Source organism: Periophthalmus magnuspinnatus, chromosome 19 (assembly GCF_009829125.3).
Source record: "Periophthalmus magnuspinnatus isolate fPerMag1 chromosome 19, fPerMag1.2.pri, whole genome shotgun sequence".
Taxonomy (NCBI): domain Eukaryota; kingdom Metazoa; phylum Chordata; class Actinopteri; order Gobiiformes; family Gobiidae; genus Periophthalmus; species Periophthalmus magnuspinnatus.
In genome coordinates, this window is record NC_047144.1 from 15,789,056 (window position 1) to 15,801,716 (window position 12,661).

The 12,661-nt window shown below is 40.3% G+C and overlaps 1 protein-coding gene across 2 annotated transcripts in view; it reads left to right on the top strand.

The window, feature by feature from the left end:
- Positions 1-12,661, top strand: part of kat6b (K(lysine) acetyltransferase 6B) — a 68,512-nt gene that overhangs the window by 45,149 nt on the left and 10,702 nt on the right. For both annotated transcript variants that reach the window (XM_033984171.2, XM_055229327.1), the window contains exons 8-14: positions 172-287; positions 1,242-1,351; positions 1,885-2,026; positions 2,475-2,636; positions 3,815-3,908; positions 9,296-9,527; positions 10,813-10,984. In XM_033984171.2, the coding sequence (XP_033840062.1) occupies positions 172-287; positions 1,242-1,351; positions 1,885-2,026; positions 2,475-2,636; positions 3,815-3,908; positions 9,296-9,527; positions 10,813-10,984 (1,028 nt within the window). The remainder of the gene's footprint in view (positions 1-171; positions 288-1,241; positions 1,352-1,884; positions 2,027-2,474; positions 2,637-3,814; positions 3,909-9,295; positions 9,528-10,812; positions 10,985-12,661) is intronic.

Here is a 12,661-nt window from a genome sequence, read left to right on the forward strand (position 1 = left end):
TTACATTTACACATTCACATTTGGTGCATTTCTTACTCTGAGCATGATCCAGTTTAAACTATAGAGACATGTTTTCTGTCACATCCTCTGCCTCCGTTAAACACACAGCGTCGTCATCCATCGTCATGTTACTACTGTGTTATATTATGTTGTGTTGTTGTGGTCAAACAGGACTGAACGGAGAGCTGAGGGTGAAGAAGGAGGCTGAAATGGCCGCCATGTCCCGAGACCACGTCAGTGAAGAAGACATCGAGACGTTTAGCACAGTACAAGAGCTCGCTGCACAGGTGAGGAGGAATAACATACAAGAAATGGATTAAAGGTCCTATATTACGCAAAGGTGTGTTTTGTTGTGTTTCGTTTCATTCACACATGTTTAAGTCACACTTTATTATTAGTCTGTAACATCTCCAAAGCTCAAAATGCTCCGTTCCACCTTGTGATGTCATGAAGTTCTAGTTTTCACGTTAACAGCTCCTTTTATCTTTAGTTCAGTAGAGATTGGCAAATCCAGGGCGGAAATCATCCAAATGATTCTAGTGAAGGTGTATGAGTTTAAAAACACAATGGAGCACTTCCTGTATTACCACATGATGACATCACAAGGTGGAACAGAGTGTTGTCAGTTTGAGAGAAGGGTTTGTGTGTTAAACATGTGTGAATGAAACAAAACACAACACCAGGTCTGAGGAAACATGGGCACTTTAAAGCTACACTATGCGACTTTTCTGATGTGCATCTGTTGCTCCCTCGTCTCCACGGTGATGTTGTTGCTTTGCCTGAATGTTCCACAGTATGGCATTAAAAGCATCTATCTAGCATTGATTGCATTATGGGTGTTTTTATTGAAACACTTGGGTGGGGTCATGTCTCCACTGATCTGACCTGTAACTTAGTCTGGTGGCACCCCCTTGTCTGCTTTTGGGCCAGGTTTAGTCCAGGTTTTGGTCCAGGTCTAGTCTTGATGGCACTGCTTGTCTTCATGGAGATAGATCAATGTAATGCCAAACTATGGAAGATTCAAAGCAGTAACATGTCAGTGTAGACTCTGGTCCACAAAAGTTACAGACTGCACCTTTAATTACACATAAATCACTTAGTGTTTCTCAAACTGTTGTGACTTGTGGTTTAAATGCTGCAGATTTTTATGGAGTAGAACTTAACTCCATATATCTGTACTATCCTGGCATATAAGGGTTAAATAAATAAACAAAGTCACATTGTTAATATTTTGTTTACAGAGAACCGGTGCTCTGAGCAGTGACTCCATGCGTTTTCCCTCTGTCATCGAATTTGGAAAGTACGAGATCCAGACGTGGTATTCATCGCCTTATCCTCCCGAATATTCAAGGTAAACCAAATCAGTTGGTTCAGTTTTTACAGTGAATATATGGTGCAGAGCATAGACTGTATATATAAAACAGGAAAGTGATCATGGACGTACTTCCAGCTCCACCGATTTTGGCTCAGGAAGGGGCGTTACCTTTAACAGCCTCGCTCTGGATTGGCTCTTTGGTTGCTATGATACTCGCAGTTGGAATTCCAAATGTGGAACTTGGCACTAAATTCGCCGCTATAACTGCTTTAGCCTCGACAAGCTTTATTTGACTGAAACTGAACGCTGCAGGTAACGGCACATTCACTTAGTCCACTTCTGTGGTCTGTGGTATAGAGGAGGGAGAGTGAATATTTGGGTCGGAGGATGCTGAGACTAGAGCTGTAGACCTAGAAGAAGACCAAAGAACAGATTGATAGATAAAAAGAGAACATAAAATTGGTTAACATGGGCCATTCAAATACAGTTTATTTATCAAAACTGTATAATGTTATTAAAAGTCCTTGATAAAAATAGATTCTTTCTGTCCATTTTCCCCTAATTTCCAGACTACAAAAGCTTTATCTGTGTGAGTTTTGTCTGAAGTACATGAGAAGCAAAAACATCCTCCAGAGACACACGAAGAAGTGCGGCTGGTTCCACCCTCCTGCCAACGAGATCTACCGCAAAGACGACCTCTCCGTGTTTGAGGTATGCACACACTTAAAGCTCCCATATTACGCAAAACTGACTCTTGTGAGCTTTAAGACATATATAATGCTGTCACCTCCTCCAAAACATACCTGGAGTTGTGTTTTGTTTCATTCACACATGTTCAAGCACTTCCTGTGTTACCTCATGACATCACAAAGTGGAACAGAGTGTTTTCAGTTTGAGAGAAGAACTCCTTAAGCCTTAACATGCAGGGTTTGTGTGTTAAACATGTGCGAATGAAACAAGACACAACTCCAGGTCTGTTTGTGATGAGGAAACAACATTAGAACATAAACAGCATAATACGTCCCCTTTAACTTGAACTTAAAACAGAAATAAACCGTTTGTTCATTTCACCCCAGAGATCAAACTGTGCTTTTTAGCAGTGATCTCGTGTTTTTCCAGATCTGGTTTCAAACTCTGTTCCTCTTTTCTGTTTTTTTAGGTTGATGGAAATGTCAGTAAACTGTTCTGCCAAAACCTCTGTCTTTTGGCCAAATTGTTCCTGGATCATAAAACGCTGTATTACGACGTGGAGCCGTTTCTTTTCTACATCCTCACCCAGAACGACCAGAAAGGCTGCCACCTGGTGGGATACTTCTCCAAGGTAACTCACATCAGGCTGGTTACTGGGTTGGGTTGTTACTTAAGTTAAAGTACAGATACAGGGATAAAAAGTTACTCAACTAAAAGTATCACATGAAAAAAATCTAGTAAAATATAGCAGTAACAGCTGTAGAAGCAGTAGTAGTAGTCAGTGATGGATGAAGTACTTAATTTTGTTACTTAAGTAAAAGTACATTTACACAGGCAAAAAGTTACTGAAGTAAAAGTATCACATGAAAAAATACTTAAGTAAAAGTATTTTGTAGTAGTGTTAAATGTAGAGATATTCATTCAAAATGAGACGTATTTTGGTCGACAGGAACAATATGAATCATTTTCTTCCCTTTTCTTATAAATTTTGTGTATTTATTTTTGTTTGCTCAAAGCTGAAGCTTGAACACGAAAACGTTAGTCAGGATGTTTCCAAGAACATGGTAAAAATAACCCCTCACTCTGAACCCCCTCATATGAAAAGTACTTTTTAGTTTTCACTCCTGTTCAAAACTGCACCGAAGTAGAAAGTACAGATACTGCTCTCAAATGTAGTGAAGTAAAAGTAAAAAGTATCCACTGTAAAATGTACTTAAGTAAAGTACAGATATCTAAAAATTGTACTTGAGTACAGTATTTAAGTAGTACTTAACTTTCTATTTCTGTGGAATCAGACAGATGACGTGCCACCTCCAGAAAGTTGCATACTATCACTTTAAATATTATTATTCTATAGAATGTTGTGATATCCTGTAAAACCCAGTGGTACAGTTTATGTTTCAGTCTCTCTCATGATGACACTTTTGGACAGGTTTAAAACGTAAACTCCAAACAGAATCCAACTGTTAAAACACAAATCTCAAATCGAATCACAATCTTTGTCAGAAGAATTGAAATGAAATATTTAGCCAAAACCGTTCAGACCTGAGCGTGCACGAGTCTATGAGCGTGCACGAGTCTATGCACGTGCACGAGCCTGTGAGCGTGCACGACCCTATGAGCGTACATGAGACTATGAGTGTGCATGAGCATATGAGCGTGCACAAGCTTATGAGTGTGCATGTGTGTATGAGCGTGAATGTGAGTCTTGTCTGTGGAGTTTATCTGTGGAGTCTGGTCTGTGGAGTCTGGTCTGTGGAGGGGCAGGTTCAGCTCGGGTCTGACTCTCCTTGTGTTTGCGTCCCACAGGAGAAACTCTGTCAGCAGAAGTACAACGTGTCGTGCATCATGATCCTGCCTCAGCACCAGCGCCAGGGCTTCGGACGCTTCCTCATCGATTTCAGTAAGTTCCGTAATGTGACTTTAATGTCCCTCTTAAATCGAGTACAACTTTAAAGGCCCTGTAGCCATTTTTTTCCATGTATTTGAACAAAATGTGTCCAAATATATTGTATACGTAGGTCTAGAGGTCAAAATAAGACCACTGTGCATCTAACATTTTATTGTCCCATAATCAGGAAGTGTTTGTTAGCATGCTAGTAGTTCTTAAAGCAGATCTGCCAACTTTTTAAGGCCTTTAACCATGTTATAGTTGTTTCCCTTTGACATCAACCCTCTGAAGTTATATTTGGAGTGATTCATGTTTGAGTGATCTTTAAATCTTATTTTCAAGACGCCATTTTGTTGATCTACCCTCGTTTTCACCGCCCCCCGTACACGCCCACTGTGACGTAACTACTTCTTTCTCCAATTTTATTTTCTTCATCAGTGATACACACATAATTCGGCAACATTGTGTAGTCATTTTGGTACAAATGTGATGTGCAGCTGTCCATAGGAGGAGCCGATACTTTGTTATGATGAAGTTTACAGCGACGTCAGCTCCCATTGGGCATTATTAAATAATTTTAGATGAATATTGCGATTTAAAATGTACAAATTACAGCATAACGATCCACGAATGTCATAAACTATAGCTATGGAGCAAACATAAACACAATAGGTCTGCTTTAACTTTACTGTCATGGAAAACATCCACTTTAAAAGAGAGAAAAATGCTTATAAACTCATCATGGTGAATAATTAGGATGTTCAGAATGCATAAAGTAAGTGAGGAGTAACTTTGGACCACTGCAAACAGTTTAAAATGAACTACTTCTGTTTTTCACGTTTTTAAGACAGTAAAAGTCAGATACAGTGTAGTGGGCGTCTTGGGAATAGAAAACACTACAGTGAATTTCAAGTCAAAGTCTCTGGTTTCTTTCTACCTCTTTCTCTGTTCAGGCATTTTGTCACTGGAGCACTTTTATTATTGTGAAGAGTTCGGTAACAATGAAGGAGGAGAGAGAGAGGGAGGGAGGAGAGGGAGGGCGTTTGGTAATGGAGCGTTTGATTTCCTCTTCACTTTGGGGGTCGCTGAGACGGGTGGAGATATTGAGAGTGGCTGATAACAAAGAGGAGGATTAGGCCGATTGAACACAGCTGAGCTCCTTCAAGCCTCTATTGGAAATGCAGTTTTGTAGCTTGAAGACATAGTTAAGTACGACTGGTTCGATACGTTTTTTTTCCCCCAGCTGATACCAAAATCTGGTGTTTGTTTTGCTTTTTTTGAGTTGTTACCAATGTTTGCTAATGTTGAAGATGTAGAAATCTTAAAGGCTCTGTAAAGGTCTGATTTTTAGTGTCTTAAAAATGTGAAAAACAGAAGTAGTTAATTTTAAAGGGTCTGTGTTATGCAAAATGTGAACTTTAAGCCATGTTAGAAGGTTGTCTCTACCTCAAAAACATACGTGGAGTTGTGTTTTGTTTCATTCACACATGTTCGTCTATATTTCCAAAGCTCAAAATGCTCTGTTCCACCTTGTGATGTCATTAAGTAGTAGTTTTTATGTTAAAGCTCCTTTTACCTTTAGTTCAGTACAGACTGGCAATTCCAGGGCTGAAATCATCATGAATGAAAAAAAACACAACTCCAGGTCTGTTTGTGATGAGGAAACAACATTACATTACTAATAACACAGATCAGAAAATAGTATAATATGAGCCCTTTAAATAGTTTGCAGCCGTTCAAAGTTATGCCTCACTTTCCCAACACATTCCCACCATCCTAATTATTCACTGTGATGAGCTTTTAGGCACATTTCACAATTTTCAGTGACGTCATAATAATTCTAACAACAACCAGCAGTACAGTTTACAGTATATATGTATGAGGCATAACAAGCAGAATTAAAGTTGTCATTCAGTTCACACATTAACCTTTGTGAAAATAATTACAAAATGTATTTATTCAGGATATGATAAGACTTGTTATAATGTTATCTACTGGGGCGACAGTGGCTCAGTGTGTGCTCAGTGTTTGTCCATTGATTTGAAGGTTGGCTGTTCGAATCCTGCTCTCAACATAAACAATTCCAGCTCCCACAGATGAATGCTGTTGTTGTGTCCCTGGGCAAGACACTTAACCCACTCCGCCTCCAGTGTCTGTGCACACTGGTGTGTGTGAATGTGTGAGTGGTTCATTGATGTAAAGCGCTTTGAGTGACTTGAAGGTGGAAAAGTGCAGTATAAATATGCGACCATTAACCATCAAAAAAGTTAAATTTCGACTTTGTTCTGTGAAATATTGTAACCAGCTTTAAACAGTCTCTCTTTATGTATTTTTTTTACTCAACAATTGTCTGTTTTACCTCTGTTTGTGGTTTTCAGATCATAGAATGTGATGATGATACTCCAGATGGGGGCGCAAGAGCCAGATTTCCCTATTCCCTATTAACTACATTGTACTTTGCTATGAAATATCCAAAATCTAAACTCATAAATGTTGAACCTGATCACTTCCATTAGTGACTTGATCCAAGAACTCACCATATCACAACAGAAATTTGCATTAACAATATCACTTTCATCTGCCCCACATCTGTATTAAACACTGTGAGCCTATAGAACGTCATGATGTCATTCGAAACACAGTGATACGTACCTCTCTCTCCGCCCGCAGTAGAAAGGAGGGGGCTTGTGAAAAATCCTCTTTCAGATCAGTTTTCAAAGGCGCCGTCTCTGCTCCTTTAGTTCCCTTTCTATTAATGCTAATTCGCTTGTAAAATGACAAAATGGATTCTGACTTTTGCCAATTGATTTATTTGAATATTGAGCTGTAAGTGTTTGTTAAATGAATACAGGGTGATTACTGTAACATTAGCGGAGCGCGTTTGGTGATTAAATTGGCTTGTTTGGGCGCATCGGTTGCGTGTGCACGTTAAAAGCATTAATTAATTTCACACAGTCTCGTAATAGATGACCCTTGACAAAGCAGCTTGTGAAATGAAGTACACACAGTTTGTCTCTAGAGTGAATTAAAGTGAATTTTTCTACAGTCGCTGACAAAAGTCTTGTCGCTTATCCATTTTGTAGAAACAAAAGCTTATAACCTGACTTTAAATTCATCGATTGGTCTTAGAAATGTCTCATATGAAAGCTAAAACCCTCCCAGATTATGCTCAATATACTAAAATAAATTTGCTTCACTGAAGAAAGACTGATCATTTAATGAACACAGAAAGGTCAGATTTTGGCAAGACAAAAGTTTTGTCGCCTACAGAAAATTGAACAAATAATTTACTTCAAATACAAAACTATGTTGCATAACGTCAGTGAATTAAGTAGTGGTGCTGTGAGATCCATATTTAATATCTTGTATGACTTCCATGAGCTTGAAGGACTGCATCCATGCGGTTCGACAATGATTCATACAATTTGTTAATGAAGTCATCAGGAATAGCAAAGAAAGCAGTCTTACATGCCTCCCAGAGTTCATCAAGATTCTTTGGTTTTGCCTTCCATGCTTCCTCTTTCATTCTACCCTAGACATGCTCAATGATGTTCATGTCTGGTGACTGGGCCAGTCCTGGAGCACCTTGATCTTCTTCGCCTTGAGGAACTTTGATGTAGAGATAGAAGTATGCGATGGAGCACCATCCTGCTGCAAAATTTGAGCCCTTTTATGGTTGGGAATGTAAGAGGTAGCTGATACTTCTTGATATTTTAGGCTATTGCCTTCCACCCTACAAATGTCTCGCACACCCCCATACTGGATGTAACCCCAGACCATGATTTTTCCGCCACCAAACTTAACTGTTTTCTGGGTGAATCTTGGATCCATGTGGGCTCCAGTAGGTCTCCTGCAATATTTGCGGTGGCTGTGATGTAATTCAACCGAGGATTCATCTGAGAAATCCACCTTCTGCCACTTTTCCAGTGTCCATCCTTTTAGCAGGCTGTGGGCCTTGGCAAATGCCACACAGTTTTTTGATTGCCTTTAGTTTAGTGCTGGTTTCTGTGCACTGATTCGACCATGGAGGCCATTTCGAGACAGAATTCTACAAACTGTTGTGGTTGACACGGACTTGAGGTGACCAGGCCTGGTGGAGCTCTGCTGCAGTGGAAAAGGGGCAGGCCTTGGATTTTCGAATCAACAAACGGTCCTCCCGAGCAGTTGTCTTGCTGGGTCTGCCGGACCTGGGCTTGTCAAAACATCTCCAGTCTTTTCAGATCTTTTTCTTATTCTTTGTACTTGACGCTGAGACACATTGAAGGTGTCAGCCACCTCAGCAGTGGATCTGGTCTTCAGCCTCTTGATAATTAACGCTTTGGTCTCAGGGTGGATCTTAAGCATGTTGTCAGAGGTCAAGTTGCAGTTGATGTGAAGGTCTGGTGTGCCGGGGTTCTTTTTATACACACTCACTAATTGATTGATCAGTAACTGATCACAGGTGAGGCTGTAATCTAGGATTGGGTGCATCATATGACAAGGCGAAAAGACTTTTGTCTTGCCAAAATCTGACCTTTCTGTGTTCATTAAATGATCAATCTTTATTCAGTGACGCAAATTTATTTTAGTATATTGAGCATAATTTGGGAACATTTTTGCTTTCATATGAGACATTTCTAAAACCAGTCGATTAATTTAAAGTCAAGTCGTAAGCTTTTCTTTCTACAAAATGGATAAGTGACAAGACTTTTGTCAGGGACTGTATTAACTACTATCTGTTATACTAATGTAACAATGGGATTTGATTGTCCATTTACTAATTAATGCTAAAACTGCTATTGAAACTAGATACTCATTTGGGCAGATGTTGATTCTGAAAAATGACATCTTGATTTTTTTTGTTTTTCAAGGTCCTATATTATGCAAAAATTTACTCATGTGCGATTTAAGCCGTGTTATAATGTTGTTATCTCCTCAAAAACAGACCTGAAGATGTGTTTTGTTTTATTCACTTGTTTGAGTAACACTTTATTTTTAGTCTGTCTACATCTCGGACACTAAAAATGATCTGTTCCATCTTTTGTGCAGTAGATGTTGGTAAATCTAGAGCTGAAATTATCCAGGTGAAGGTGTGTGGACTTTAAAAACACAGTGGAATACTTCCTGTATTTCCACTTGATGACATCACAAGGTGGAACAGGGTGTTTGTGAGAAGAACTATGCAGGGTTTGTGTGTTAAACATGTGTGAATGAAACAAAATACAACATCAAGGAATGACTCACACATTCACACACACATTCATACACCAGAGTACACAGACTCTGGGATCGACGTGGGTTAAGTGTCTTGCCCAAGGACACAACTACAGCATTCATGTGTGGAGGCTAGAACCGCACCGCTAACCTGTGGGTCAGCGGATCCTGTTTTGAGTCTTGACCTAACAGTTTTTATTTCCTAGGTTACCTGCTCACGAGGCGGGAGGGGCAGGCCGGGTCCCCGGAGAAGCCGCTGTCCGATCTGGGCCGTCTGTCGTACTCGGCGTACTGGAGGAGTGTGATTCTGGAGTACCTCTCGAAGCACCGCCAAAAACACATCAGTGTGAGGGGCATCAGCAGGTCCACGGGGATGTGCCCCCACGATGTTGCCTCCACCCTGCAGCAGCTGGGCATGATCGACAGAAGGGACGGCAGGTCAGTGTGAGGGGCCTGGGTTAGACCTGGTTTAGACCCATAGACTGTTTATATAAATGGACAGAGCTAACCTGGTAGCCCCCGCGTTCCAGATAGGAAGTGAGTGTGGGCGTGCTTCCGGCTCCATCGACTCTGGTTCCCCTTTACTTTACATTGAAAAATTATAAGACTGCTCTAGCCTCGATGAGCTTCATTTGACTGGAGCCGAATGCTGTGGGTGACGTCACACTCACTTAGTCCACTTCTTTATACAGTCTGAGTTTGACATGAGCCAGATTAGGTTTGGACATGGCTGAGTAGTAACTATTAAACCCAGTTCTACTTCCGGTTTGAAACTGTTCCAGTCATGTTTTAGTCCTGCTGTAGTCCTGTTTTACACCTGGTTTAGTCTTTGTTTAGTCCTGTTTTACACCTGGTTTAGACTTGGTTTAGTCCTGGTTTAGACCTGGTTTAGACTTGGTTTAGACCTTGTTTAGTCCTGGTTTAGACCTGGTTTAGACCTGGTTTAGTCCTTGTTTAGCCCTTGTTTAGTCCTGGTTTAGTCCTGGTTTAGTCCGTGTTTAGACTTGGTTTAGACCTGGTTTAGTCCTTGTTTAGCCCTTGTTTAGTCCTGGTTTAGCCCTGGTTTAGCCCTGGTTTAGTCCTTGTTTAGCCCTTGTTTAGTCCTGGTTTAGTCCTTGTTTAGTCCTGGTTTAGCCCTTGTTTAGTCCTTGTTTAGTCCTGGTTTAGTCCTGCTTTAGTCCTGATTTAGACCCAGTTTAGTTCACACAGTATGCTGCAGTTGATTGGCGGGTGTGGCAGGTCAGCCCGCCTCCTTCAGTCAGGCTCTGTGACTTATCCAGGACACTGTGTATTTTTAACATCATATCCATTTAACACGGCCCAATATTGACAGAAGTAAGTCAGGTTAAGCCCCCCAAGGACGCCATCTGTCTGTGTACACCTGGCAGCCCACCTGTACTCTGTGCTGTTACATAGTACTACTGCTACTACTGCAGTTTCAGCAATAACAAAAATATTCTGCTACAACTACAACTACTGCAAATGCGGGTGCTTTTACTTATACTATTCTGGTTAATTACTCCATTGATACTACACAAATTACTATCGTGCAGTTATTATGACCTTTGACGGTGACCTGAGTTACACCAAACCAAACTAAACTGAAACAAAACACAACTCCAGGTATATTTTTGATAAGGTAACAGCATTATAACACAGTTTAAGAGTCGATTTTTGTGCAGAATAAAAACCTTTTAAAACCCCTTTGTGTTTTCTCTTGCAGAATCGTGTTGGTTCGTAGAGACGGTGTGATCCAGAGGCACATGGAGCGGCTGAGGGAGCGACCCAGACCGTACGAAGTCGACCCCGGCGCCTTACGATGGACCCCGCCGAAAAACCACAACGCGCCCACCACATCCGACGAGGAAGAGGAGGAAGAAGAGGAAGAGATGGAGGTAGGAAGTGGGATTCAACACCTAAACTCCACCCACAACCATATTTCAAACAGAGCTGCTAAACTGGGCGGGGCCTGGAGGACTAAATGGGAGAGTGAGAGGTGGGGAGGGGCGGGGTTTGGAGGTATAAAGAACAGTGTGATTGGTCTAACAGGTATCCATACTTCAAACTCCGCCCCTGCAGTCTTGTGTGATGTCACCAAGTACTTGAAATTGCCCCAAAAAATCACTAGAAACCGAAGGTAATGTTATTAAAACCACACTGTACACACAGTTTAGTAGCAAAAATGTGTTTAGTTCCAGTTTAATATGACAAATACAAGAATTACATGCATTTCAGAACACATTTGTAAAAGTTAAATCTGGAGTTTAAATGTGGGGCTTACAAGATTTAAAGATAATTTTGAAATATTAAAAAATGTGAAATTAGGGCAAATAACACAATGAATCACCCAAATAAATCATATTAAACCTTATTTTGCAGATTTGTCATACTGGCATACAGGCTGGGGCTATCTTTCCTGTCTCCATGGAGATAGATATGTTTTAATGCCATACAGTAGAACATTCTTCTGTATTTTGTTTTCTGTCTTTTCTCAAATGTTACGGACGAAATGCATTTTTAAAACAAAAATCTGCAAAAACTGATACGGCACTGACATCATCTCAGTCTTATCTTGTTAATCTGGTTTAATTTGACTTTTTTGAAAACTTTTGTCCTAAAAAAAATACATGCATAAGCATTCATAGGCCTGGTTTGGTTCTGATTTAGACCTGATTTAGACCTGGTTTAGTCCTGGTTTAGTCCTGGTTTAGTCCTGGTTTAGTCCTGGTTTAGTCCTGGTTTAGTCCTGGTTTAGTCCTGGTTTAGACCTGACTGAATGTATTCTTAAAGCAGATCTAACCTCAGTGCTGTTGTAACGCTGACATCATTCCAGTCTTATCTCGTTAATCTCGTCTAATTTGACTCGTCTGAGGTTTTCTCTTTTACATTTGTCCTCAAACGTCTTGTGTGATTTCCATCCCGACTTCAAAGTGACACAGTTACATGCGTAAACAGTAATAGGTCTGGTACAGTGTGTCCTCTGAGCTAAAACGAGCATAATTCTCAATGGGGTTTGGTGACTTCAGCTGTCCTTTGAAAAGCCCTGACTCATGGCAAATTAGGAGTGAGCCTTTTACCATCACCTCATTACAGCTCTCATAAAGCGCTGTGTAAATGTCCTGCTCCTGTGGTAAAACTGAAATGAATATGTTTTTATAGGCAGACGATAGTTCAAATCTGTACAAGGAAAAAACCAATTGAGATAGTGTAAGTACAAAAACATAGTTTATGGAAAGGGAATTGGAACCTTCTGCTCCTTTGGCAACTGTTTACTAGCACTGCTGCTAACGCTAAAGCTATTAATATTACCACTCAGTATAACTAGCACTTTTACTATACCGCCCTTTATACTGACACCTGCACCTGTTTTTAATGTTTTAAATGGACTCGTGTAAATATTTGCTAGTTTTATTTGTGTTTTTGTTTATATTTTTTCTGTATTTTGAACGGAGCACCCATAAAAAAAGAGGCTAATCCGCTCTACACGGCCCTAGTACTTTTTATATTAACTCAACATATGAACATTAATAACAGACAAATCAGGCGTTTTCTGATATATATATTTTTGTTAT